Genomic DNA, 26,166 nt, shown 5'->3' on the forward strand with positions numbered 1-26,166 from the left:
GTTACTGATCAGAGAGTCAGGGTTTAACCCTGGTATTGCCAGGCTGCCACTGTTGGGCACTTAGGTGAGGCCCCCAACCCTCTCAGGCCCTCAACCCTTTTAGGTATATATATATATATATATATATATATATATATATATATATATATATATATATATATATATCCTATTATATAGGAATTTTGATTAACACAAAGCTTATTTTTGTGTATATGCTATTTACCTAATAAAGTGAATCATTGTACAGTGTAAAACCAAAATGTAATTTGAAAAAAAAAAATTAAAATACAAAAACCAAATCAAATGCCCAAATCACACATCCCAGAAACATACATTTCTCTATTTTCCCCAAATGCTCTAAAGTAAATACTGTTTTTAAAACTGCTTTCATTTCATTGGTCGGTTTGAATCCTCAGCCATGATGTCAGCTGTTATTATCCCGTGACCAATAGGAGCGCGGGGTTGGTTGAAGGCGGGATCCTTTGAAATGCGCTGAACTTCCGCTCCGGTCAGAAACACACGGAAGTACAGCAGGTTCCTGTTTTCTATGAAGTGTGAATGGGTGAGTAAATTAACATGGTTTTATTATTTAACAAGAAATGCACCTTTACTGCTTTATCATGCACTTAATAAGTACAAGTGACTGTTGTAGATGATGTGGGTTGGGATTTATAGCAGAGGGGGGCACAAACTTTTACCTATCAGAAGATCAAACATCAGGCTTGATACCAATTATTAGATTGGTAATCATATTTAATTATATAAAAAAAGGAAAGTTTCCATGGTTCCTCTCATTTATGATTTCATGATATTTTTGGGGAAAAAAAATATATGTGCACAGTTTTTTTTTCCCATTTTTCTAGCTGAATAATAACTTATAGTACAAGTATATTATGTTACAAACAATCCCAATTTAGAAACAAGAAACAATGTATAATACAATATTCATAATTCATTAATAATTCTATTATCTATTCAGGCTGTAATACACTACAACCATACGCTTGTTATATCAGTGACCCCTAATGACAGGGGTCAAGTTTTCCTAAATTGGGCAAAAATTCACTTTTCTAAATTTAATTTCAAATTTTGCAGGTCAAAAACAATATATATATTTTTTTAATTACAAGTGAAGATCGGTGTCAATGGCGTGTTCATATGTTCATGGAGGCGGCTTTGTGCACAGGGGGGATGTGATGCAGGAACAGGTTTGGGGCTCCTTGTTCAAGTGAAGGGAAAATCTCATGCTGCAGGAAGAAAAGATTGATTGATTTACAGTTACAGTGGTTTAGGATCTGTGTTACTGATCAGAAGGTTGGGGTTCAAGGCACAGTACCACCAGGCTGCCACTATTGGGCCCTTGATCAAGGCCCTTAACCCGCTCTACACCAGGGGTGCGGTGTTGTGGCCGCCCCTGAGCTATGACCTCAGCTTAACCAGATAAGTAAAAGCCTTTCTTTCTTTCTTTCTTTCTTTCTTTCTTGCTTTCTTTCTTTCTTTACATTTACATTTGTGGCATTTGGCAGATGCCCTTATCCAGAGCGACTTACAACTGAGCAGGGGATGGTTTTATGGCTTTGCTCAAGGGCCCAGCAGTGGCAGCTTGGTGGTGGTGGGATTTGAACCTGTGATCTTCTGATCCAAAGTCAAATGCCTTAACCACTAAGCTCCCACCTCCCCCTTTTTGTTTTTTAGCACATTCCAAGAGCTCTCTATCTATAATTAAAATAATTTACATTACAAATTTGGCCTTCCATCCATCCATCCATCCATCCATCACTTTTTGGTTTTTTCAGCTAATTCTAAGAAGTCTATACTGTATATAATTCAAATAATTTATATTACAAATCTTTCTTTCTTTCCGTCCGTCCATCCATCCATCCATCGATTTTTGGTTTTTAGCTTGTTCCAAAACTTACTTACCTATCTACCTTCCATCCATCCTTCCATCCATCCTTCCATCCTTCCATCCATCCATCCATCCATCCATCCATCGTTTTAGCTTGTTTCAAAACTTCATTTCATTTTTTCTTTCTCCCATTTTCTTTTCTCCTCATAAATGGCATGTTGGACCACATCATGGATCAATATCAATATCTTCATGAATCTGGCTTTGTGCACAGTGGTATAATCATGCTGGAACAGGTTTGGGTCCCCTAGTTCAAGTGAAGGGAGAATTTAATGCTACAGCATTCAGTGACATACAACAACAACAACAACAAAACACATATGGAAAAGTCAGGTGTCCCAATACTTTTGTCAGTAGAGTGTATCCAGATTATGGTTTATTGATTTCACTTTATTTTAATCATGTACTTTTTTCCACCCTCTGGTCTTTAAACGTTTTAATCGTCTCCAATACCTGAATTCTCCATCTCCATACCTGAATTTTAATCCTTCAGGAAATATTCGTTTATTTATTTACCTGCCTTGTTTGAGAAAATAATCAACAGTATACCGTATATTCAATATACCATGACACAAAACTTATGCATAATGTGATGCAACACAACGTTCTGGTTTCAACCCGAAGTGCATAACGGCATGATCTGGAGTGCGTCGTTCCACTTGTAGCACAAAGGTTTGCAATTGATGGCGAAAATCCTCAACAATGTATCACGCATTTCAAAAGGTTTTCAAACATCGTTTATGTTTTGCGAAAGCTCCGAGTGACAAGTTGGTTCCTGTTTTCACCTCGGGTATCGCTTACCAGCATCTCAGGAACTAGAATTGGTACAACCGATACAAGGAAGTAGGGCACGTTTTTTTCTCCCCACTCGGATTCAGTGGTGTAAGAATGTGATAAGAATCAGATTAGCAATTTCGAACTTTCCACGAGCCACGTTTTTACACTTATTTGAATATTACCAGTATGAAATCTTTGACTTTAGTGTATTTTAATGAAATTTCTTCGAAATGGTCTAAATGTATGAAACCTACGCATTTAAAACATCATTATTACTTAGAACATGTAAAATGTTAATTACTGTAAGAGGTTTTTCATGATGCCATACACCAATATGACGTTATACCATTATGACTGGTGAAGTAAATAACACTGATTATCTCATCATCATGGCACCTGTTAGTTGTTGGATATATTTTTAGGCATCTAGTGAACATTTTGTTCTCAAAGTTGACGTGTGAGAAGCAGGAAAAATGGGCGAGCGTAAGGATTTGAGCGAGTTGTGACGACTAGACGACTGGGTCAGAGCATCTCCAAAACTGCAGCTTTTGTGGGATGTTCCCGGTCTGCAGTGGTCAGTATCTATCAAAAGTGGTCCAAGGAAGGAACAGTGGTGAACCGGCGACAGGGTCGTGGGCAGCCGAGGTTAATTGATGTACATGTGGAGCGAATGCTGGACCGCGTGGTCCGATCCAACAGACGAACTGCTGTTTTTTACCGGTGTTCATTAAAGTCAGGGAACCATGTGATCCAGTTATCTAAACCATAGCATTAAGCACTTGCCAAAAGTCATTCACATCCTTCTACTTGCCCTTTTTGGCTGTTTACCTGCTGCCTAATGTAATCTCACCCCTTGACAGGTGCCATTGTAATGAGATAATCAGTGTTATTCACTTCTTCTGTTGTGTGATAATCTTCTGACCAATCAGAACAGAGATATCAGTTAATATTTCTACAGAGCCAAGCAAAAAAATAGTTACAGTAAGACATTTTATCGCTACAAGTGAATTTGGTGTTGCAATGATCTGCTGTGGTTTGATGTAAACATCATTAGTTTTTTTCGTTTGCAGCTCAAAGCTACAGAACCTTCTTCGCCCATGAGTACCACATTATAATCCAGTGAGGATAAAACCATCATGGAGCAGGTGTACAGGCTGCAGCGGGAAGTGGGACGGGGCAGCTATGGTGTGGTGTTTGAGGGTCACGTGATGGAGACAGGCTGGTGGGGCTGCAGAGGAGACACGGTGGCCATCAAACGTCTGCCCTGTTGCAGCCCGGAGAGCATCGAACTCTATTTGCAGGAGCTTTGGGCCATGAGAGCCACCGCCAGTAGTCACCCAAATGTCATCGCCCTTCACAGCTGCCTGCTGCAGACAGGCCCGAAAATGCTGCAGCCGCTGAAATCGGACAAGCTGCCCCTGGACCTCGTCGAGAGCGCCCTCAAAGGAAGGGTAGTGGACAAGGATTCAAAAAGTCAAGCGAGAAACCCGGACAGGTCCAGGAGGAGCCCGGTGTCCCCAGGGAAGCCCCCGGAACGCTGCTTGGCGCTGTGGCTGGTCATGGAATACTGCGATGGTGGAGACCTGAATCACTACATACTGTCTCAGAGTCCAGACATCCAGAGGAATCTCCAGGTGGTTCAGCAGCTCAGCAGTGCAATGGCTTTCCTGCATGGATTGGGAATAGTGCACAGAGACCTCAAACCGGCCAACGTGCTCGTCTGCCTAACTCGAAGCGGCCCAGTGATCAAGGTAATAATGCATTTGTAATTGAATCCCTCACACTGTTAGTATTACATGACAATTGTGCAACCATTGCTTTAGACTTGGTGTTTATATCTTGTACTCCGTAGAAATGGGCAAAATCAGTCATGATTTTACAGCTTATACTTGCAAAGCACAATATTTGTAGCCTATAATTCTCATTGTACAGCAACATATACAACAAGCGCACAAAGTACTGGGTAATCACGGTCCTTCTCTCTCTCTCTCTCTCTCTCTCTCTCTCTCTCTCTCTGTGAATGATTTTATAATTACACCTTTTGTTTCTTATGGTATTTGGACAATTTACCACCCAGTCTGTCATAGAAGGCAGTGAAAGATTTTGTCAGTACACCTCATCAGGGAACCACCACAGGATCGTCAAGGCCATCTTTAACCTTTTCACCATTTAAATGTCTTACTGGGGCTGAGCATCTCATCACCGCACGCTGTTCCACGCACTAACACTGTCTGCCATCTTGATTAAAGGTCTCTGGCCCGTGACATTGGTGCCCCCTATCAGTAATAGGACACAGTAATTACTTACTACTGCTTGTTGTACCGGCACGCTAGCGTCCATTTTTTATTTAATTTTTTATTATTTTTATACAGTAAAACCCTGATGTACAAGCAACTAATAGTACGAGCAAACGGAGATACGCACGACCGTGCTCGCAAAATCTTACCCTATTTTACGAGCGAATTTCGAAGGCACGAGCAAACCCACGCTGCCGGTTCCCCTTTCGGCCGAGGGTAGCATCAGTCGCTTAGTTGATAAAGTTCACTGCTTAATACAGCAATATGTTTATAATATCAGTGACCTCTAATGACAGACACGTTTTAAAATCGGGTCGCAGCTGATTTACTGACCTACGGATTTTATGTAAATTTTATGTTTGCTTCTTAGTTTACACTTAGTCCCATCGTTTCTTCAGTTTCATCAAACTAAAAGTCTGCTCATAGAAGGTCCTGATAAAGTTACTGTAGCTTAAAAAATCTACCAAAAAAAATCAAAATTTTTCATTAGAAATGAAGATCTGTAGAAATGGCCTGTGCATCCTCTCTTCTCCTATATTGTCATGGTGGGTCAAATCAAATGTCATTGTGGACCCTCAGACTGTAGACAGGACATTACTCATAATCACACACACACATTCATGGTAGTTCTCACTCACTAGTGTTTTTGTATTGTTTTTAAGATTTATAATCACACTCTTGATGAATGAGGACGGGTTCCCATTTTGAGTCTGGTTCCTCTCAAGGTTTCTTCATCATTCATCCAATGGAGTTTGTTCTTGCCACAGTGGCCCTCAGGCTGCTCATCAGGGATAAATGCACATGATTCCCTTTAATTCTTAAGTTCTGTAAAGCTGCTTTGCGTCAATGTCCATCGTGAAAAAGCGCTATAGAAATAAACTTGACTTGAACCCTACTGTAGCACTGCCATTATTGACTATTAGACACTGAATATCGCTCTCAATGCAACTCTATTACAAAGTCTGTGATGAATAATTTCTGAAATAACAAACTTTCTACCTTCTACCTTTTTTTTCCTCATGAGGAAGCCATTTATTGATAGGATTATGAAGAGTAGGTTATTACGTTTGTTAATATTTTATGCCACCGCGCTCCTGCGTTCTCCAATCTGAAGATGATCCATTTTTTATGTCACGACTCGGACAGCTGAATTTCAAACGCTTTCAAAGTTCATCTTCATGCGCTCCCCGTCTAATACAGTATCTGTTTAGTAGTAGCAACCTGTACATACGGGGCTAATAATGAGCAGATAATAAAGAAAATTGTTTGAGGACTAATTCAGACTCTCAATTACAATCATCTAGATGAATCGTCTTCGAAAAAATGTTATATATAGTAACATACAGTTACAGTCAGATACAGAGTGAGACCACTGTTCTAAACGATCCTCAATCGCAAAATCATTCTTTGAATGATGAAGTGAATGGTGAATGCACAAGATAAATTTGACGAAAAAAGTTCAAATGAAAACTACAATCGCACTACTTCAGGGGTGGCCAATCAGTCAGAGACCATTTTTTACTGTGTTACCGCAAAAGCCACATCATACATATGGCCACATATGAACATCACCCATCCCTTCCTCACACACACACACACACACACCACACACACCTCTGCTCAGCTAGATTTATTGTAAATGTCACACACCAACATGATAATGACAGAAATTGACTCCTACAGTACTAAGACCAAAGGCCAGTCATTTTCAACAATAAACATTGTGTGCACTGTCTCACACACACACACTCTCACAAACTTGCAGTTAGTTTCGGTATGGGCAGATTTGCTTTCGCAAATGCAGCCATCATTTCTTTAAAAGAAAAAGCCATGTTTCTTTTACATCTATGCCATGGGTTCTGTCTTTTAATGGCACAATATCAAGGAGTTCTTTGATCACACAATCGTTTAACACAATATTGCCAACTGAGGCTTGTCTTGTATGATACAACTCTCATCCAATGCGACACTAAAATACTCATGTCTAAAAGTCAGAGTGCAACTGTGATTCCCTTTAGGGGTGGCCACAGCGGATCATCCGTATTCGTTATCCGCATGTTTGATTTGGCATGTTTTACGCTGGGTGCTTTTCCTAACGCAACCCTCCCCATTTATCTGGGCTTGGGACCGGCACTAAGAGTGCACTGGCAACCCTAATGGCTGGGGTTGGGTTCCTGACCGGGGATCGAACCTGGGCCACAATTAGTTTTAATGTAGGCACCTGTGGCTTATAGACAGGTGCGGTGTATTTATGTTCAAAATAAACATCTTTGTCAAATTCAGTGGGTGCGGCTTATATTTGGGTGCGCTTAATAGTCCGGAAATTACGGTAAACTCTCCCACTCTGTTAAAAACGTCCTGTGTTCATCTTTATATTTTTGTTTTGCTGTGCATTTTTTCCCTGCCATTTTAAGAGCGAACTTGACACAAATTGTTTACCTAAATTATCTTGCCCCTACTGGGAAACCTTGCGTGTATTTTTATCTCACGCACATGCGCATTGGACGAAAATAGCGTAATAAACTCAAGCGAAGGGAACACGCACATAAGAAAAAACACAAACACAAACTTCGATATGAACGTAAAAGCCGCATGAAACCAGGCAAAGAGCCGCAGAGCCACAGGTTGACCACCCCTGCACTACTTTCATTATGCGCTTAGAGCCTGCAGAATTCTACAGCAGAGTGTAAAGTAGGTGTTATTTGTACTCATTCAGGCAGTTTTGCATCAATGCTTTAAACATGTCAACCCTAGAAACTGACCACGGTATGAGGGGAATAATTCACAGCTGGACCTCTTCATCATATCTCTCTCTCTCTCTCTCTCTCTCTCTCTCTCTCTCTCTCTCTCCATCTTTCTCACACTCTGTCTCACTCCCTTTGAGTTTTTTTTTTTTTTTTTTTTTTCCGTTCATGCCGTTTTATAGAGAAAGCGTAAACTCAACCCCTGGAAAACATTGTGACTGTTGCAAAGCAGTGACCCTCAAGACTCCTTTCATGAACATGAAATTAACACATTTCCTCACAGAAAAATGTTCATCATGTTCATATTTCACTTTGTTGCATCTGCTGTGTGTGTGTGTGTGTGTGTGTGTGTGTGTGTGTGTGTGTGTGTGTGTGTGTGTGTGTGTGTGAGAGAGAGAGAGAGAGAGAGAGAGAGAGAGAGATTACTATAGAAATAATATTAAAAGTGAGCAAATAGATAGAGATGGGTATAGATATGGATGAATAGATAGATATAAACATAGATGGATATTAGATAGATTGATAGATATTGAGAGCTACACAGTACACAGTAAAAACGAGACAATGTTCCTCCAGAACCCTGGTGCTACACTAAACAGCATAGAGCTACAACACAACACAAAGCTACATAAAGTGCATCGAGTGCAACCTAGTGCAAACAGTGCAGACAGACAACACAAGACAAGACAAAAAAAACAAATATAGCGCCGACCAGTAACCCTACTGTATACTTTGATTTTACAGTACTGTGCGAGGAGAAGTGTAAAAACTATACCCGGGTGTGAATATAACCAGAACAATGTAGTGCAAAAAACAGCAGCAGTCAAGAGGTGCAAAAGACAGCATGTAAACAGTATAATAAAGTGAAAGGTGCAAAAAACAGCAGTTAAAGGGTGTAGTACGGTCAAGTATAAATAATTAATAAATAAATAAATGGTGGTGGAATGGACTGAGATAAGTAATGAGTGTGTGTTAAGTGTTAAGTCCAGGATGTACAGTTCGGTAACACACATTTGAGTGTGTGTGTGTGTGTGTGTGTGTGTGTGTGTGTGTGTGTGTGTGTGTGTGTGTGTGTGTGTGAGTTCCGTTTCAGTTCTGTGTATTGAGAAGCCTTATGGCTTGAGGAAAGAGATGGTTGCACAGTCTTGATGTGGCGGCCCGAATAGATAGATATAGAGATTTACATACAGAAGATGTATGGAATTTAATAGATGGATATGGATCGAAAGATCTAGGGAGGGAGGGAGGGAGGGATGGATGGATGGATGGATGGATGGATGGATAGATATCTGACCAAGCAGAATCCATAATCTACCACACACAGTGGTGTTCTGTACACTCACTGCCCACTTTAATAGAAACACCTGCACATTTATCCAGTTTATCCAAACAGCCAGTCCTGCAGCAGCACTACATTGTCATGCAGATACAGACCAAGAGCTTCAGTTAATGTTCTCATCAAACACCAGAATATAAAGAAAAAAAAATAATTGGTCTTTAACCATGGCATGGTCGTAGGTACCACATACTCTTTTTCTGAGTATTTCAGAAACTGCTGATCTTATCGGCTTTTCGCCCACAACAGCCTCTAGAGTTTATTCCGACTCACAAATAGCAGCTGAGTGCTGCAGTTCCTCCCACCATGAGTAATCAATCAGAGCATCCAGCAGGAACCAGGGCTGCGTGGGTCTTTAGAGATAGGAATCACACGAGACTCACTCAGTAACTGTACATTAGCACACTTTTTTTTTTTTTTTTTTTAAAAAGTAGAAAGTGTATTTATTTTCCTTCCCAGCATATATGGACAGCTACCTTATCCTAGCAGATGTATAAATAATGGATGGAACGATTCACAGACTCGTTCTTACTGTAATATCTGGAATCCTCAGCGAATATATAAACAGCCTACTAATTTATATTTCTATACTTAAAACTTTTATTTTTTCATGAAAAGCTTAAAAAGACCAACAAGCAATGTTAACATCTGGTTCAGCAATTAGCCCTCAGAGTGCACCGGAACCATGAGCTCTTGTTTGCAGAGATGAATATGGTTCATCGTTCACTCCTTTATTCAGCCATTTTCCTTCCTTTATATGTTTGCTTTGTAAAGGGTAATTGACCTGCAGTGCAATTGTATATTAAATATTTGTTGAACCAGACCAGATTGTTTGTTCTTTTTTTAAATTTTTTTTTTATGCGTAGCGGCTGTTTGGTTCGTTTGTAATATTCACTCACAGTTGAGCTTTTCCAATCGTTTCTGCACGAAGTCCCAGGAGACACCATCAACACTTATTTCACACCATTGCATCGAGAAATGAATACAGATCTCAATTGTGCGTGCGTGTGGCTTTACCAGTTGAGAGAATGACTGCAGGTTAAGAAAAAAAAGAAAGGCCACTGAAGTGTCTTTTAAACCTTCTTGGAGTTGCTTCCTTGCTTAAACCCACTGCAAAAAGCTTCAGAGAAGGACTTTGGGAAAGCCATGCTTTTATAACCTGACGGTAAATAATCATAATTATATTAGTAATAACGGTACACAAAATTCACAGTCCGGTTCAATTTCGGTAAAGTTAGTAAAAAAGGTATGCAAAACTTAAAATTAATTGTTTTAATATTAACGTCGTTTATTGTTATTATTATTTGTGAACAACAGTTTCCTTTTTTTTCTTTTTTTTTTTTTAAATAAAATGCTTGGTTTAAATAAAATAAAAAAATAAAAAGGTTTAATAAATCAAATAAATGCAATACACTTATTTATTTAAATTAAATTGAGTGTTTGATTAAATAGGAGCAAAATAAATCTATTCAATAAAATTCATTAAATGGATACATTTATTTCTAGTTTTCAATTTGTTAAAAAGATTTTTGCATTAAATATAGAATTTTCTAAAGATCTGTTTACTTATTTCAGCATACTTTAATGTCTCCAATTAAGAAACACACAAGCTAGATATTTATTTATTTATTCATTAATGAATGAATCCTCTCCATCCTTCATTCATTTACTCCCTCGATATGTGAACTTTGAGAAATGAGAAATTTTTGAACATGTTTGAAGACCGGGACCTCAAAAGAATCCTTATCGCTAGATTCTCGTAAAAACGTTGGTGATAACTGGAAATGGCAGCTAACAAAACCAGATGTTTTCGCACAAAAGGTGGAGATTAAACAAACTCTCTGTCCGCCACTTAATACGTTCGTGAAGGAACTACGATTTGAACTATTTCCCCCACGTGAAACAAGAATTGCATTCGATACACACGTTCACTCCACCAAAACAGTTTACCGTCACACCCCTAGTAGTAGAATTTAGTTTTTCATCTTTGATAATTTGACTTTCTTGAATCGCTTCCTTTCTTGTTTGCCACCCATTCAAAGCTCTTTTTTTTAGTCTGTCTGGGATTATTGTTAACAATGCCATTGGGTTGCTTTTAAAACTGATCCTTACTGATCTTATGTTCGATCGAACACGTCAAAAGTCTGGGATATTGTAATATTATAAAGGTATTTTCTGCCATTAAGAAGGATGAGACTTGTCGGTGCCAGAGGTTCAGAATCGGGCGTGACCCTTTGCCTTATTGAAAAATTGATCATATCTCGATGGCATTTCTCTGTTTAATGAAGTTTGTTCATCTCAGCATTGACGTTTATGACTTGCGGCTGACTGCGTGCCCTTTGATTTACGTTCCAGGTGGCTGACTTTGGCCTGAGCAAGATGGTCGAAGGCCCTGCAGACGGAGATCAGAGCAGACTGGCCCTTTCTTCCACGTGTGGATCCGACTTCTACATGGCCCCTGAGGTGTGGGCGGGACACAGCTACACCGCCCAGGCAGACATTTTCTCACTAGGCGTCCTCTTCTGGGCCGTGCTGGAGAGAATCACCTTCCTGGAGGACGGCTCTAACGAGGAACAGCTGGGTGAGAGCGAGACTCTTAAGGAAAAATTCTAAAATTTGCGCAGAAGTATAGAAAGAAAGTTTTCTTTAATCAGGTAAGAAAATGGCTAATATAAGCGCACCTAAACTATCATGTCTCAAGCTACTAAAGCACAAACTAAAGTTTAAAAAAGTCGAATCATTTTTCTGAGCGCAAAAAAAAAAAAACAATTTGCTTGCAAACACTAGCTCTCCCGTTAGCATTTGGTTTGTAGTGACGTTACATGATATGTATATTATCTGTTAGCTAGCCGTTTCATATTTTCTTTTTAGATTAGCCACTTTATTTACTTGAAATTATATACTTGATCATGTTTAATGATTTTAGCTGTTTTATATTTTTCTGTTATCCACTTTATGTCTAGCCCTTTCACATATATATTTATTATTATTATTATTAATTTTTATTTTTTTTTTTTAATGATATTCGCTACTTCATTTGTTAGCTAGCCTTTAGCGAGCCCTTTTGTATTTAATTATTTTCGGAGTGGTAATATAGATGTTTACAAGTACATTATAGCACAATATACCCCCATACCTTAAAAAAAAAAAAGGAAAAAGTTCTATCCCTTTTTGGAGTCCAGCTAAAGTCCAATTCATGATAAGGATGTTTTAAAGAATTAAAGGATTCAAGTCCTGGGTCAGTGAGGCGTTTTATTCTAATTTCACATCTCAGTGGCTACAGTGCTTATTTCAGAACTGTGCCGATTCTCCATAGGTAGCTCGTGCATCCGTTTAGCCGCACTCCGACCTTCGGGGGGGGGGACAAAAAACAAAAAAACACTACAGACGCACTCTCGTAAACGATGGCGCTCCTGTTTTATCGATATCAGCACTGATCCGAGTCCCTTTTAAACTCGCCGCGACCCCAAGCTCCCCCCTGAGCTAATGCTGAGGAGCACACCGGAGCCAGAGATGCAAATTTTATGTATCGTGGCCTTTGAGCGCCTGACTTAAGGCCTTATCGACACGCCGCATTATCGGCGACGGACCAAATCGGTTTGAGCGAAGAGGCTTCGGATGGAGTGGCCAGCCAATTGGAGCAGGGCTGTAATTACTCCGAGCAGACATAACGAAAGGTCAGATGTCTCAGCCTATTTATTAAAGGCAGTTAAAGTGCTTTCAGTGTTGTTGTTTTTTTTTTTCTTTTCTTCCTCCCTCTCTCTATCTGCCATCCGTCAAAGTTATGGGGGCGTGTTTGGTTTTCTTCGTGCCGCACTGAATGCCAATGACCATCAGCGGCGAACTCGTTAAGCAGAAACGTCGCAGCTGATATCCTATTCATCGAACGCCCTCGAGTCGATGCGCTTGATAATCCGGCGGTCGAACCGAAAACGACCCCTTTTTGCATGTTCGTTCAAGTCATACTCTTCCTCGTTCCGCAGGAGCGTACGTGGAGAAGGGACGATGGATCGCGCCGCTCGGAGAGGCTTTATGTCAGAACCCGGCTCTGCAGCTCGTAATCCCCTCACGGACACGACGGGCGCCGCCGTCGCCCCCGACTCCCAGCCCTGAATTGTGTGCCCTGCTGTTGGACATGCTGGCGTTCGACCCCGAAACCCGGCCCACCGCCCTACAGCTGCAGGACAGAGTTTACAGTACCATAGACACTCGGTGATCTCCGAACCCTTTTCCTTCTTCACTTGTCATTTCTTCCTCAGAACTCGTCCTGCTTCCTTCATCATGGATTACGACTTCTTAGGCTTTTAAGTAGAAACGTATTAGAGATGTCTAGCGTTTATAGCGTTCGCTTACATGCCTGCATTTATGGATTGTTCAAATATTTAAAATAATAAAAGCTTGCGATTTCTCTGTAGCAAAACGCTAAAAACAATCGCAGGCTCGAGAGAAAGATTTCGGCTTCATCAGTCTACTTGAGGCCGCGGAATGTAGGTCTAAATGTCTCAGAGGACTGTGCTAATGTTGCAAAAGTAACCCTCTTTATATATTTCAGTCAGGTAATAAAATAGCTGGTATTAGCGTACCTAAACCGTCATGCCACAAGCTAGCTACTAAGACGAAAATGAATATTAGCTAGCTAGATACACAAGTTACTAAAAGAATGATCAAACGCTAGCTATCCTGTTAGCGCTTATTTTATTAGTGACATTACATATGAATTTAGCTACTTTATTTTTTTTTATTATATTAGCTACTATCTGTTAGCTACTAAAACAAGAGGTATTAAAGCCTTTTCCAGTCTTTGGATGTACCATTAAACATTGTGGATTCTAGAGAATGGGCTGTCACAGGCAAATTACACAGAATTCTTTTGAATTTGAGAGAAAAAACATGCCAGAAAAGCAGACATGAAAGTACCTTCATGTGACTTGCAGATCATTACGTCGCTGATCAGCACATGACGAACGCAGACATTGTAGGTCATTCCGTCCTTGTTAAGCTACAACGTAAGCATCCATCACAAAGATATGACAGTCGCAGCATGACAATATGCCAGGAAAGATAACAGGAAGGAGTCACACAAACTGGGTAAATTACTCCTGGTAGAATAACTGAAGTCATTTAGAATATTACCCAACAATCAACCATAACAGTGTCTTGAGAAACCACTTCTCCTGTTCGCATTGCTCACAGACGTAACCGCTGAATATCCTCAGAGTCGGCCAGCGCTCGCCATCCCAGACTGCATAAAAGACGCAATTTCCTCCTGTTTCTTTATTTTATTTGAATAAATAATTTTACAAAACCGCTGTGTCCATTTACTGATTACAACTTCCTTACTGCTAAATCCTAACCTAATGTAGGATTTAACCAAATCCTCCACATCCATTTTATGTAAAACAGTGAAACTTTTCTCAGAATTTTGTGATTTTTCTTTTTCTCATTGCTACGACTTTATTCTTCTAAAATCTCCACATTTGGAGAATAAAGTCGAAATTAGTGGAAAGTGGAATTTTTTTTTGAAGATGAAGCGGAATATTTTTATATTTGAAATATTTCGAAAATAATTTTGAAATTTTGAAAATATTGTGAACATTTTGGGAGAATAAATTGGAAATATTTGAAGAATAAAATTGAAATTACAAGAATGAAGTGAAAATATTTTGCTCAATTTGAAATTTTAAGAATATAGTGGAAATTTGGGGAGAATAAAATGCAAATATTTGAAGAATACTTTATTCTCAAAATATCACTGACGTTATTCTCCCAAAATGTCCACTATATTTTTAAAATTTCAAATTTATTCTCGAAATATTTCAAATTGATCAAAATATTTCCGCTTCATCTTCAAACAATTTCCACTTCATTCTTGTAATTTCGACATCATTTTCCAAATATTTGCACTTTATTCTCCCTAAATTTTCACTATATTCTCAAAATTTTACTTAATTTTTGCATTTTCGTATTTATTCTCCAAAAGAAATCCACTTTCTTCATATTTTCTCATTTTATTTGTCACATAAATACACAAAGTATTTACGACATGCAGTGAAATGCTTTTTCCAACATTTAAACATGAAAAAAGAAATAGAACATATGGATAAAAAAAAAATGTAAGTAAATAAATAAAAAATATATAAAAATATATGTATATACATGAATTCTAGAAGGGGATGAATGAGTATGGCAAATATTGACATTACAAATTAAAGACAATCCAACTAAATTACTTTTAAGTGTCCATGTGCAGTGTAGTGTGGTATAAAGTGACACACTTCTCCAAATATTTCAATTTTAGTCGAAAGATTTGGAGAAAAACATCGAAATCACAAGAATATTCTCAAAATATTTTAAAGTGAATATTCTTGTCATTTCGTATTTATTCTCATCATCGTAGATTTATTTAATAAACATTTTAACGTGGCACTGAAATGCCGTAGTAAAATAGTGTTTATTTGTTGAGAAAGGAAACGGAAAAAAAAGACAATGTGATGTTGCTGTATTAATTTTCGAGTCAGAAATGTGCACTTTAAGGACAGGCGAATTCTGCACAATCCATATACTATGAGATTTAAGCGAATCACTGCACGGTGATTTAGCGGTTTAATTTCAGGAGAAGTCGTAGCGGTTGCTCAGCTGAACGGAGCGTCCAGCGCTCGGGCGGAGGAAAGGAGATGGAGTTCGTGGGAGAACTGCAAGAACGCAGTGGTGGGGAAAAAAATGACATTTGTATCATTCGAAATGATTGCCTCTGTATTTTCCATCCTTGTCAAACGGTCTTGCAGCTCCGAGCTCCCCTCAGTCTTCCACAGGAAATGAAACTTCCAGCTTCCAGGATGATGGATCTAGATTAAACCTGCCTGGATCCGAAACGTTTCTCATGGACGAGCTGTCGTACATCAAACACGGGGCAGAGGTGCTTGAAAGTTTGTGAACCCTTTTACTCTTGATTTCGCAGTAAATTTGAGCTGAAAATGCCATCGTCTTAAAGCATAGAAAAAAATGGATGGGAAGAAGTCCTGGATCAGTTACAGACCATAATACTATCAAAACTACGTTTCAGGGATAAAGTGCTTACTCAGGATTGCACTCCCTCTAAAAATAACATTCATCATTTAACTAAAATGTTTTTTTTTCCCCCAGACAGGCAAATAGCATTAGGACAATTGAGTACCTTGGAGGCTCAGTGGTGGATGAAGTCCACAAACCATGTATTTGAATAAAATATGACTCCAATAAAAGTAGAAATTTTCACTTGAGTAAAAGTACTAATGTATTTGCCTTCAAATGTACTTAAGCAACCAAAGTGCTATGATTTATTACGGCTATAATGTTCCTATTATTATTTTTATCACAAGACTCAACTTAGTTAATGTGAAAAGACTCTGTTCCTCTCAGCACACTGATCTATTAATAGAATTATTTTAATGACTCAAACACTGTTTGATATCTATTCAAATTATCACGAGCTCAAAACCTTCTGGATTTTCTTCCATCAGTTCTTCCTCTCTAAATGTTCTGCTGTTGAACTGATGCTGAACTGTATGTTGCTGATCAGTAGTTTTAATCCACCAAATAAAAATAAATGACTGATTTTGCAAAATATCAAATATTTGACTGTGAAATGTAACGTTAAAAGTCAACGTTTGCCCAAATGGAAATACAGCGGTGTGAAAAAGTGTTTGCCCCCTTCATAATTTCTTCTCTTTTTTTTTTTTGCATGTTGTGTCACACTTGAATGTTTCAACTCATCAAACTATTTTAAATATAAATCTAAGATTACACAAGTGAACACATGCAGTTTTTAAATGAAGGTTTTTATTATTGAGGGAAAATACAATCCAAAACTACATGACCCTGTGTGAAAAAGTGTTTGCCCCCTAAACCTAATAACTGGTTGGGCCGTCCTTAGCAGCAACACCTGCAATCGAGTCTGTTACAGCACTGTGGAGGAATTTTGGTCACTCATCTATGCAGAATTATTGTAATTCATCCACATTGGAGGGATTCTGAGCATGAACTGCCTTTTTAAGGTCATGCCACAGCAATAGGATTCAGGTCAGAACTTTGACTAGGCCACTCCATAGTCTTCAGCAGTTCAGCATTCATTTACTTTTTGGATCAGAACCTAAGTTCGCTTCAGCTTGAGGTCATGAACAGGAATTAAACACGAAATTACAGTGTGACAAACATGCAAAAGAATAAGAAATCAAACTTTGTTACTGTCCACCACTGTGGATGATCACGGGTTTAAGTTGTTGAGTCTGGAATTTCTTTCAACGCCTGAATTCAAATGAAAAACCACGTGTTTCCGCATAGACCATGTACACACTTATAGCCTGATCAAGACCAGACCATTCAGATAATGGCGCTCAGTAATCATGAGATGCAAATAAAACTAACCGTAACCTCACGCCCTCTGCCCAGGAAGGACGTAATGCATGTTGTGTGGCCTTTACCCCTATACCCTTTGTTTTATGCCCCACTAGTTTGTAGCTCATACACCATGGGCAGCTCTGGAGCTTCCAATTTAATTTCATAAAACAGTGCAACTTGATTATCTATAATTCCCGGGATATAAAGGTCTCTGAAGGTCGAGCTGATGAATCAGACGAACGGCACCTGACCCACACCGGCCGTCCTTCATTGTTCCACTGGTGTCCAATAAAAATCACGAGACGAGGCACTGGCGGGAAATCGCGCGTGCGACGTGTGCGTTTAATCACGCGGTGTAAAAGAAGAGACGAGAACAAAAGAAAAACTCGGGCCTGTGAACCGGTTCACTGGAATGCTTTTTTTTTTTTTTCAGAACAAGAGCGGTTTCAGTCATCGCTCGGGTGACACCTTGACTCCCGAGACGGAGACATAATTGGGTATTGCGATGTTAAATGAAGCAGCAAAAACCCATCAACAGAGATATCACGAGCTCTCCCACGACGTGAAGATGCTTTGCCACCCCGGGGGATCCTTGATGGAAATTGGCAGCAAGGCAGCAGGGCTCGACGCAGATTTAGTAAAAAATCAGATCGCGAACGACGCAGATTGGAACTTTTATTGCTAACAAGGACGGAGGCAATTTAATTCCGTGACTATGGAGACTATGGAGTTTTTTTTTTTTTTTCTTTCCTCCTATTAGACTTCTGCTGCTTTTTAATGCGTGTTTGATATCGTTTCCATTGACGGAACATATCGATAGTTATACATTTACATGGACAAACGTTTGTGGACATCTGATGGTAAGATTGGTATTAGAATCTTTGCTGTTGGAAAAACCTCCACTCTTCTGGGAAGAGCTTCCACTAGATTCTAGCAAAGTATCGCTAAACTCGCACTTCCCCGTAGCTGCAAAATAAAATCCGAGCGATTTACTCCGATAACAGAAAGCTGATTGGCTGTTGCAACGTTGGTCTCATTTATAGTCGTAATACAGCAAATTATATTTGGACCAGTGAAAGAAAACACCACCAAGGAAACTAAAGTGCTGCGGGAGCATGGTAACTAGTATTCCAGGTAGCGTTACGTGAGCATCGGAAAACGACGAACAGTTTAAAATTAATTAAGACTGAGAAAAGCGAATTTGAGACTCTTCAAGGTTCAATTTTGATTAGTAAATTTGACACTTTTCAGGGCTGTAACGATTCCTTGATAACTCGAGGTGGAACTCGAGGCAAAATGATGCTTCGTTTAGTCTATTAAACTACACACTGAGCACTGCGTTTCCCATCGACCATTATTACTGACGCACCACCCGCTAAACTCTGGACAGGTTTTTTTTTTTTTGGCCAATCGGGCAGCGTTTACACATTTAAAATGTAATCAGCTTCAATCAATAGAATCGCATGGTATTAAACTAAACCTTCAAACCCTGGAGAGAACTCTGTCTAACAATCAGCTCTGGAGGAGAGGAAACAAGACAGATGAAGTGGAGGAGCCTCGTTCACACACCAACAGCTTTAAAATTCAGGCCCACAACATGGTTACCGGTGGATGCACCAGAAATGTCGGATGTTTACAAGGAAAAAAAGTGGCAAATAGGATCGGATTCAGGCCCAAGAAAAAGACTGAAAGTTTCCAAAATTTGTGATCATTTCAACCTAAAACATAAAGCAAACACCATACAGCACCGTTATAAAAAAAAAAAAAAAAAAAACTTTTTATCTGAAATTAATTTTTATTTATAATTCCTTTCACGTGTTATTTTTATGTAATATGGCAATTAAATGCACTAAATGGGTTTAGTTTTCAGAGATATTCTTGTATACAGTTTAAGCAATAAAATTCTTTCTAATAAAAAAGGAAACAATTTAATTTCAATTTTAAGAGACCCGTCTTATTTTCTCTTGTATATTTAGTATTGCGTTTTAATAAAGGATTGCTTTATATCCAATTACTCGATTAATCATTGAAACAATGTGTAGAATTCTACTAATATAATCGATAGCTACAGCTCTAGTTAAATGGTTATGGTCAATTTTAAATGCAGACCTGAATCCCACTGACTTCCTGTGGAGTGATTTGGGAAAAGAACCGTGATCATCTCTACATGCTTGAGCAGACCAAAAAACGCCTAATAACGACTCATATTGCAAGCACAAGGGGATTAAAGATTGCAGTTAAAGGGGGTACACATACACTACATGGTCAAGTTAGTGGACACCTGACCATCAAAAAATCCCCATTGGTGTGTGCTTTTTGAACATCATATCCACATATTGCTGTCCTAAAACCTTCTACTCTTCTTCACTAGATTTTATGGAAATTTTTGTTCATTCGTTAATAGAGTCATGTAGTGATGTAGGTGAGGTGAGGAGGCCTGGGGTGCAGAGAGCATTCACATTCGTCCCAAAGGTGTTCAATAGGGTTTAGAGCTCTATAGCAGGAGATCTTCCACTCCAACCCATGGACGGTAGATCTTCATGGAGCTGGATTTGGGCGCAAGTCCGGGTCCCCTAGTTCATGTAAAGCGGGAAATTCCATGTTCCTGCATCCGTAGACGTTCTGTACAATCGTATATGGGTGGAAAGAATCACGTGTCCCAATATTTTTGTCAGTATGGTGGCGTGTAATTCAATTCAATCACGACAACAGGTGAGATAAAAATTCTTTATTTGTCAAAAAAAAAAAAAAAAAGAAGAGAACGAGACGGATGAGTAATTCAGTTACAGGAAGCCAGATACGAGGTGGAATTTAGCTGGAATATGTTGTCATTTCTCCCTCTTTTGGTAAAATTTGTCTTTCTCAGACCAAAGAAAAAAACCAACCCATCCCGCTTTCAGTCCAAGCGTTTCACCATGTACGGCCCCTCGAGCTCGTAACCCATCTTCCTGTAATAATTCCGAGTCCCTACACCTGCAAGCGGAAAAACAGACACGTCGTCAGCGATAACGGCGATGTTTACTTCTACAGCCTCGCGCCAAAGCAGAGGTACAAAGCGCCAATTGCGGGGTTTAATAAAAGTGTGAAAGGCCGCATAATAAGGGGGAAAAAACAACTCTTCTCCTGCTTCCCTCTGTGCCATTATCTCAGCCTTGCAGCTGATTCGGGTGGGTTTATTCATCGCCGAGATGAAAGGAAAGGGTTTCTAATAGGGAAGAAGAAAAGGAAGCGAGGAATTATTCGCACAATACCTGAGATAACGGCGAGTTTGGCGGAGCCGTGCTCGTCTCTGGCTATCCTTTCTGCCTCCTCCATCAGCATCATCCCGAAGCCCTGCGAACGCACAGAGGGAGGAACTCATCAAAAGAAAAAAAAAAAATGAGTGGCGTGTTGGTTTTTTTTTTCTTTCTTTCAGTGCAGCTTAAAGGACTACTGACGCACGGGTTTGTCAGTTCGTCTTTTCTTTTTTACAGAACGATCCAACTAAACACAATACACTCACAAAAGAATTGACTTTTCTAGCTGTATGTGGTTCTTCCCCAAATGACACACAATTGTAAAGGATGGAGATCTAGGAGACCCAAACCTGTTCCAGCATGACAATACCCGTGTGCACAAATTCAGCTTTCCATGGATTTGGAGTGGAAGATCTCCTGCTATAGAGCTCTCAACCCTATTGAACACCTTTGGGATGAATGTGAACACTGACGGCAGCCCACACCTCTTTACCTCACCTACATACATAAAACAGCACTGACTGGCTTTCAGATCGGCTTGTAATCATCCCCTCATCAGGATATTCAGCTAAAGAAATGAAAAGCTTAGCATCTTACCGATGCATTAGGATCTGTTACCTAAAGCTTGCCACTTGGTTAACCAGTGAGCAAGTTCTGGTTGTCTCCTATACTTTTATGGGGGCATAAATCCATATATTGTCTCCTCCAGGGTTCTTGCAAAGGTTCAAGTTTATACTTGCCCTGAGCACTCTATGATTGCAAGCAAAGGAATCAAGCAAAAACTCCTCCACATTTAAGAGAAAGACAAATTGACGGTTACCACACCTGATTGCAGATTAGGTAAAAATTTTATAATATGGATTTTTTTAATCGGCAAAAATCCATACCGATCGTTTTTCCATCTTCCGGTCCGCTGTCATTACGAGAGCGGCCTCTAGAGGCGAATCGCAGACGGCGCGTGCTGTTTGTTTTTACACACGAGACTGCGTGCTGCACGAAGAGCGCTATATTCTATTTATTATTTCATATATTCATATTTAATTTAGCACAATTTCATGACTCAGTACTGCTTCTTTTTTAATGTTGTTTGCGATAAAGTTGAGTACTATTTTACATGGAGTGTTTGTTTTTTTAATCCAGTACACGTTTTAAAAAAATCGTTTATCGGCATGTACAATCAAACCCACTTTATCACTGTCTGTAAAATCTACTATGGGTTGTATAATCTGAATCATTTGTGTGAGACAAATATGCAACAACAAAAAAATCTAGAAGGGGAAATATCTTTTTTTTTTTTTTTTTATACAGCATTGCATATTGAAAACTTTTCATTTTCGAAAATGCTCCATGATATTGAAAGAATTCAGACAGCTTACTGGATCTGTGCAAGGAACGTATTAGTTTTAGTTGATTTTCCCCAAATGTAAGTTCTGGACTTTTCCTACCTGGTGCTGGAACTTGCTGGGATCTCGGCTGCTGATGGGCACCACGCTGCCGTACACGTGCAGCTCGCGCACGATCGACACGCCGCTCTTGAGCTCTGGACGAAACGACTGCGGCGAGCAGCGGCGGAGCCTCAGCAAGCCGATCAGGATGTCCTGCTCGGGGTCCTCGTAGGACAAGAACGTCTCCCAGCCTCCGTTGGCCACATAGTCACGTCGGATCAGCTCCACCTACAGGCCGCGTTGGGACGACATGCAGCACATGAGTGAAGACTGCGTTTGTAAAGAAATCGAGAAATGCTTACGGCGGACATTTAAAAAATATTACCTGATATGGTCTCAGTTTATGATGGATCTCCTGGATTCCCACCTCTCTGGTTCTCACATCTCTACACTAGAAGGAACCAATTTGCGGGGAAAGTTTACTGCGATGGATTTTGCCATTTATCTTTATAAATCTAACAAAAAAAGACCTACGATAATTTTACCTCGGTTCCCATGTCTTTCATTCGGGCCAGTGCCAACTCGCGCAGGTTTCCATGTTCCACGCCGGAGGTAACCAGAGGCATGGGGATGTCCCTTATAGAAACCACACATTGTCATCAGAACTCTAAATGCATCCCAGCTACAATATTATAATATCACCCAGTACACCAGAGTCTTAATTTTTGTTTTTTATTTTTTTTATAAAAGCAGGTTAATCGTATAATAATCGACAGATCGTTAATCGCAGATTCTCATCCAGCATCGTTTTGCATCGCTTTGACCGACTCTGAGCAACTCTGAACAAAAACTAATTCTTTACACCATGGGTCTTCAACCGGGGGTCCCCCTAGAGGTTTTGCAGTGGTAATACAGGGGGTCCACTAATTATTGTTGAATCTCAAATAATTTCGGTAAAAAAAAAAAAAAAAACGGGTAAAAACTAAAGCTGAAGTAAAATACGTTTATGATGCATAAATCTTTTTGAAAGACTGGAAAAGATTGGAAAATATACAGACACTAATGCATGTACAACAACATCATTCCATATTTTTCAGACTTTTTTCCCACGTTTTGAACCCCGAGGCTTAAACAACGAAGTGGCTAATTTATGAATTTTTCCTGGGTTTTTCCCAGATTATATGGTGTGCTTTGGATCAAGATTCCTTCCTTCATAAGCGCTAGAGTTAGCAACTAAACCAGGAAGTGGCTAGCGGCTAAATCTAGCGATATGGATTCTTTAGTGTTTTATGTACATATTCAAGAATTTTCTTAAAAGCAGAAAATCCGGACGATTCCAGATATCGATGGAGTGAATAAATGAAGGATAGATGGACGAAAGACATTTGTTAAAGTATGCTGAAATAAGTAGAACCGTTAAGGTCATAAAAAAAAAACCAAAAAAAAAAAAAAAACCAATATTAAATGTCTCACACACACACACACACACACACACACACACACACACGTATTACCCAAATTAGGTCTTACAAATGTATACTTATTTAATTTGTATATTTATTTAATCAAATTATTGTTTGTTAATTTAATTGATTACTCAATTGAATCAATATAATAAAAAATCTATTGCATTAATTAGATTTATTTTATTTTGTATGAAATATTTGATATATTTAACCAAGCAGGCATTATAAAAACCGATGTACGTACCGAACCATGAATTTTGTATACAGTTACACACCTATTATCTAATTTAGTAACACTCTCATAGTTTGGTGGACTTTCCGGGTTTTGTGCTCCCAAAATCCCTGAGTAAGAAGAGAACACAGAGTTACACCAAACTCACGAGGCTACTCCCAGCTTCCAGGTGTCTAGCTAGCGAATAAGAAACAGAACAAATTATTAATTAAAATTCAAACTATATTATTTTGAAACAATATCGGAATATCACAAAAGACGCTGTTAGACCTCGGCAGTATTTTTACGATTATTACTTTCCATGCCGGACTTCTTCCCGATAAAAATCTTGCCGATGTAGCACAGGTTTGTACCCTGTCCTTTCGGTTCTAATTAGCTAGCTAGACAATTTTTCGCCAACTATTATTGCTAAAGTTGTCTCGTAAGTTTGGTGTAACTCTGCGCTTTTTTCCTATTTGTGGATTTTAATCGAAAGCCATAGCAAGGGTTTGTAAAGGGGTGGAAAATGTCCGGAAACTTACTATGGGAACTTCATCGGGGGAATTTTGAAAATTGACCAGGAATTTATGGGAGTTCATTAAAAATCGTTTTGTTTTGTCATAAGCTGACATGTAGGCAAACATACTTTGATGTAATTGTTAGTATAATTTTGTTGCACAAAAGCTTACACAAACTTTAAACTAATTTACGTAATATTTATGTACGTGAATACTTCAAGGTGGACATTTTTTCCCCCAACATTTTGTGTACAGGATTGAAGAAATGATGTGTGTTAAGGTATTGGAGGAATGCACAATGCCTGTAGGGGGCGTGGCCTCAGTAGCTCTGCAGTAAGTGTGCTGTGATTAACGAATGTAAACGGTAGAAATTGCATTAAACCAGGTTGCATTAACCAAAATTATCATGTAGGATAAATTTTTTTTAAACTTCATTTAAATTTCCCGTTATAGGCTACCATGCAATTTTGTAAATTCCCACTTTATTCACGTATTTTCCCTTGGAAAATTCCCGGAATTTTGCAACCCTAGTCTAGGATTTCACATCTTCAGTATTTTAATGTTTTTGGACACTGCCAGACGTTCAGCAGTATTTTTACTGACAAAGTTTTGACCAAAGGTTTTTCCTGACAACAAATTCATGCTGCGTTGTGGGTACTAACAGCGCTGTACTCCCATTGACTAATAAGATTTGGATCGGCAGCTCCCAAAATTGATGACTTCAGCGAATGAATGAGTGTGTGCTCTGGAAATGACTTCCTTAGTTAGTATAATTAGTTGGTAATTAACCGTTGAGGTTTGGAATCATTACACATAAATGAATGAACTGTTTAATGAACAACAGCCCCCTGGAATGTTCGCTCATTAAGTAATGAGTTGTAGGAGACCACTCAAACCTCGAATATTTAATTACAATCTAATACATTAACTAAGCAAATAAGTACAAACACGATAAAGAGAACTGCATCCTCAAAATTCGCTCTAATGCCGGCATCTGTCTATAAACGTTTCATGAGTATTAGTAGATTTACAAGCGAATCCCTTACCTCTGTACGCGGTACACTCGGGTCCAGGGTGGCACCAGCGCCAGGATGCGGGCCACCAGGTCCACCAGAGTGCTGGGCGAGTAGCTCTTGTAGCGGCCCGTCTTCCACAGTTCGTACAGGCCCGTTCCTCGGATCACTAGTGTCGGGTAGAGCTTCAGGCCGTCCGGCCGAAATGCCGGATTCTCGAAGAATTCCTGAACGGCACAGGAAACGAGTCTCGTTAGACGTAGAAGTTCAGGGCCTTCGTTTGCAGCTTTGCGTCATGCACTCGGGTTTGGAATCTGTCTTTCGCGAAGTCTAGCGGAGCAGAAACTCTTCTGGTCTTTTGACGCTTCTGCTGATTGAAACAACGCTCACGTGGCTGATGAGCCTCCATCATTAGTTCGAGTGGCTCGGTCTGGAGGGCTGCATTCATAGTAACTTAGTGCTTGTGGGGGAAAAAAAAAAGAGATTCTGGTATAATAATATCTCGCATGTTTGATGTTTACTAGAAAATAGATGGGTGAGTGCGTCATAATTCTGTTTAAAGCAGATGGCAGACGATGCTCTCTCTCTCTCTAAATGTGTGTTGGTATAACAGAAGTCTGTCTCGTCGCTGTGTAAGCATTTGTTATTCCACTGTCCATTAAGCAGCTCCGTGTGTCAGCCCACGATAATGATGATTGAACCGTTGCAACTGAAATGACAATGTCAGCGTGTCTTTAATTGGGTTTGTCCAAACCGGTTAAAACCCTGACCTCTGGCGAAATCTACTATTCTCTTTCGGAACCGAATTCACCGAGCCCTTTGGGTATTTATTTATTTATTTTTCAAGTGGTGGTGGTGGTGGGGGTGTTTATTTTTAGGAAACGAGCGTGGAAGCCTG

The 26,166-nt window shown here is 39.4% G+C and overlaps 2 protein-coding genes across 3 annotated transcripts in view; one reads left to right on the forward strand and one right to left on the reverse strand.

The window, feature by feature from the left end:
* Positions 1–404: 404 nt before the first annotated feature.
* On the forward strand, positions 405–13,515 carry si:ch211-63o20.7 (Serine/threonine-protein kinase pdik1l-B-like). 2 transcript variants are annotated; one of them, XM_046836957.1, is made up of 4 exons: positions 405–562; positions 3,757–4,437; positions 11,419–11,644; positions 13,047–13,515. In XM_046836957.1, the coding sequence occupies exons 2-4, from the start codon at positions 3,823–3,825 to the stop codon at positions 13,277–13,279; spliced, it is 1,074 nt and encodes a 357-aa protein (XP_046692913.1). In that variant the 5' UTR covers positions 405–562; positions 3,757–3,822; the 3' UTR covers positions 13,280–13,515. The 2 variants fall into 2 exon arrangements, with proteins under 2 accessions (XP_046692913.1, XP_046692914.1); XM_046836958.1 differs by having other exon boundaries at positions 11,419–11,717; positions 13,047–13,121.
* Positions 13,516–20,152: 6,637 nt separating this feature from the next.
* Positions 20,153–26,166, reverse strand: part of elp3 (elongator acetyltransferase complex subunit 3) — a 31,447-nt gene continuing 25,433 nt past the window's right edge. The window contains exons 10-15 of the mRNA XM_046836551.1: positions 25,302–25,495; positions 22,606–22,696; positions 22,446–22,511; positions 22,121–22,348; positions 20,691–20,772; positions 20,153–20,412 (exon numbers count right to left, since the gene is read on the reverse strand). Coding sequence (XP_046692507.1) covers positions 20,336–20,412; positions 20,691–20,772; positions 22,121–22,348; positions 22,446–22,511; positions 22,606–22,696; positions 25,302–25,495 — 738 coding nt within the window. The 3' untranslated portion in view covers positions 20,153–20,335. The remainder of the gene's footprint in view (positions 20,413–20,690; positions 20,773–22,120; positions 22,349–22,445; positions 22,512–22,605; positions 22,697–25,301; positions 25,496–26,166) is intronic.

Source organism: Silurus meridionalis, chromosome 23 (genome assembly GCF_014805685.1).
Source record: "Silurus meridionalis isolate SWU-2019-XX chromosome 23, ASM1480568v1, whole genome shotgun sequence".
Taxonomy (NCBI): Eukaryota; Metazoa; Chordata; class Actinopteri; order Siluriformes; family Siluridae; genus Silurus; species Silurus meridionalis.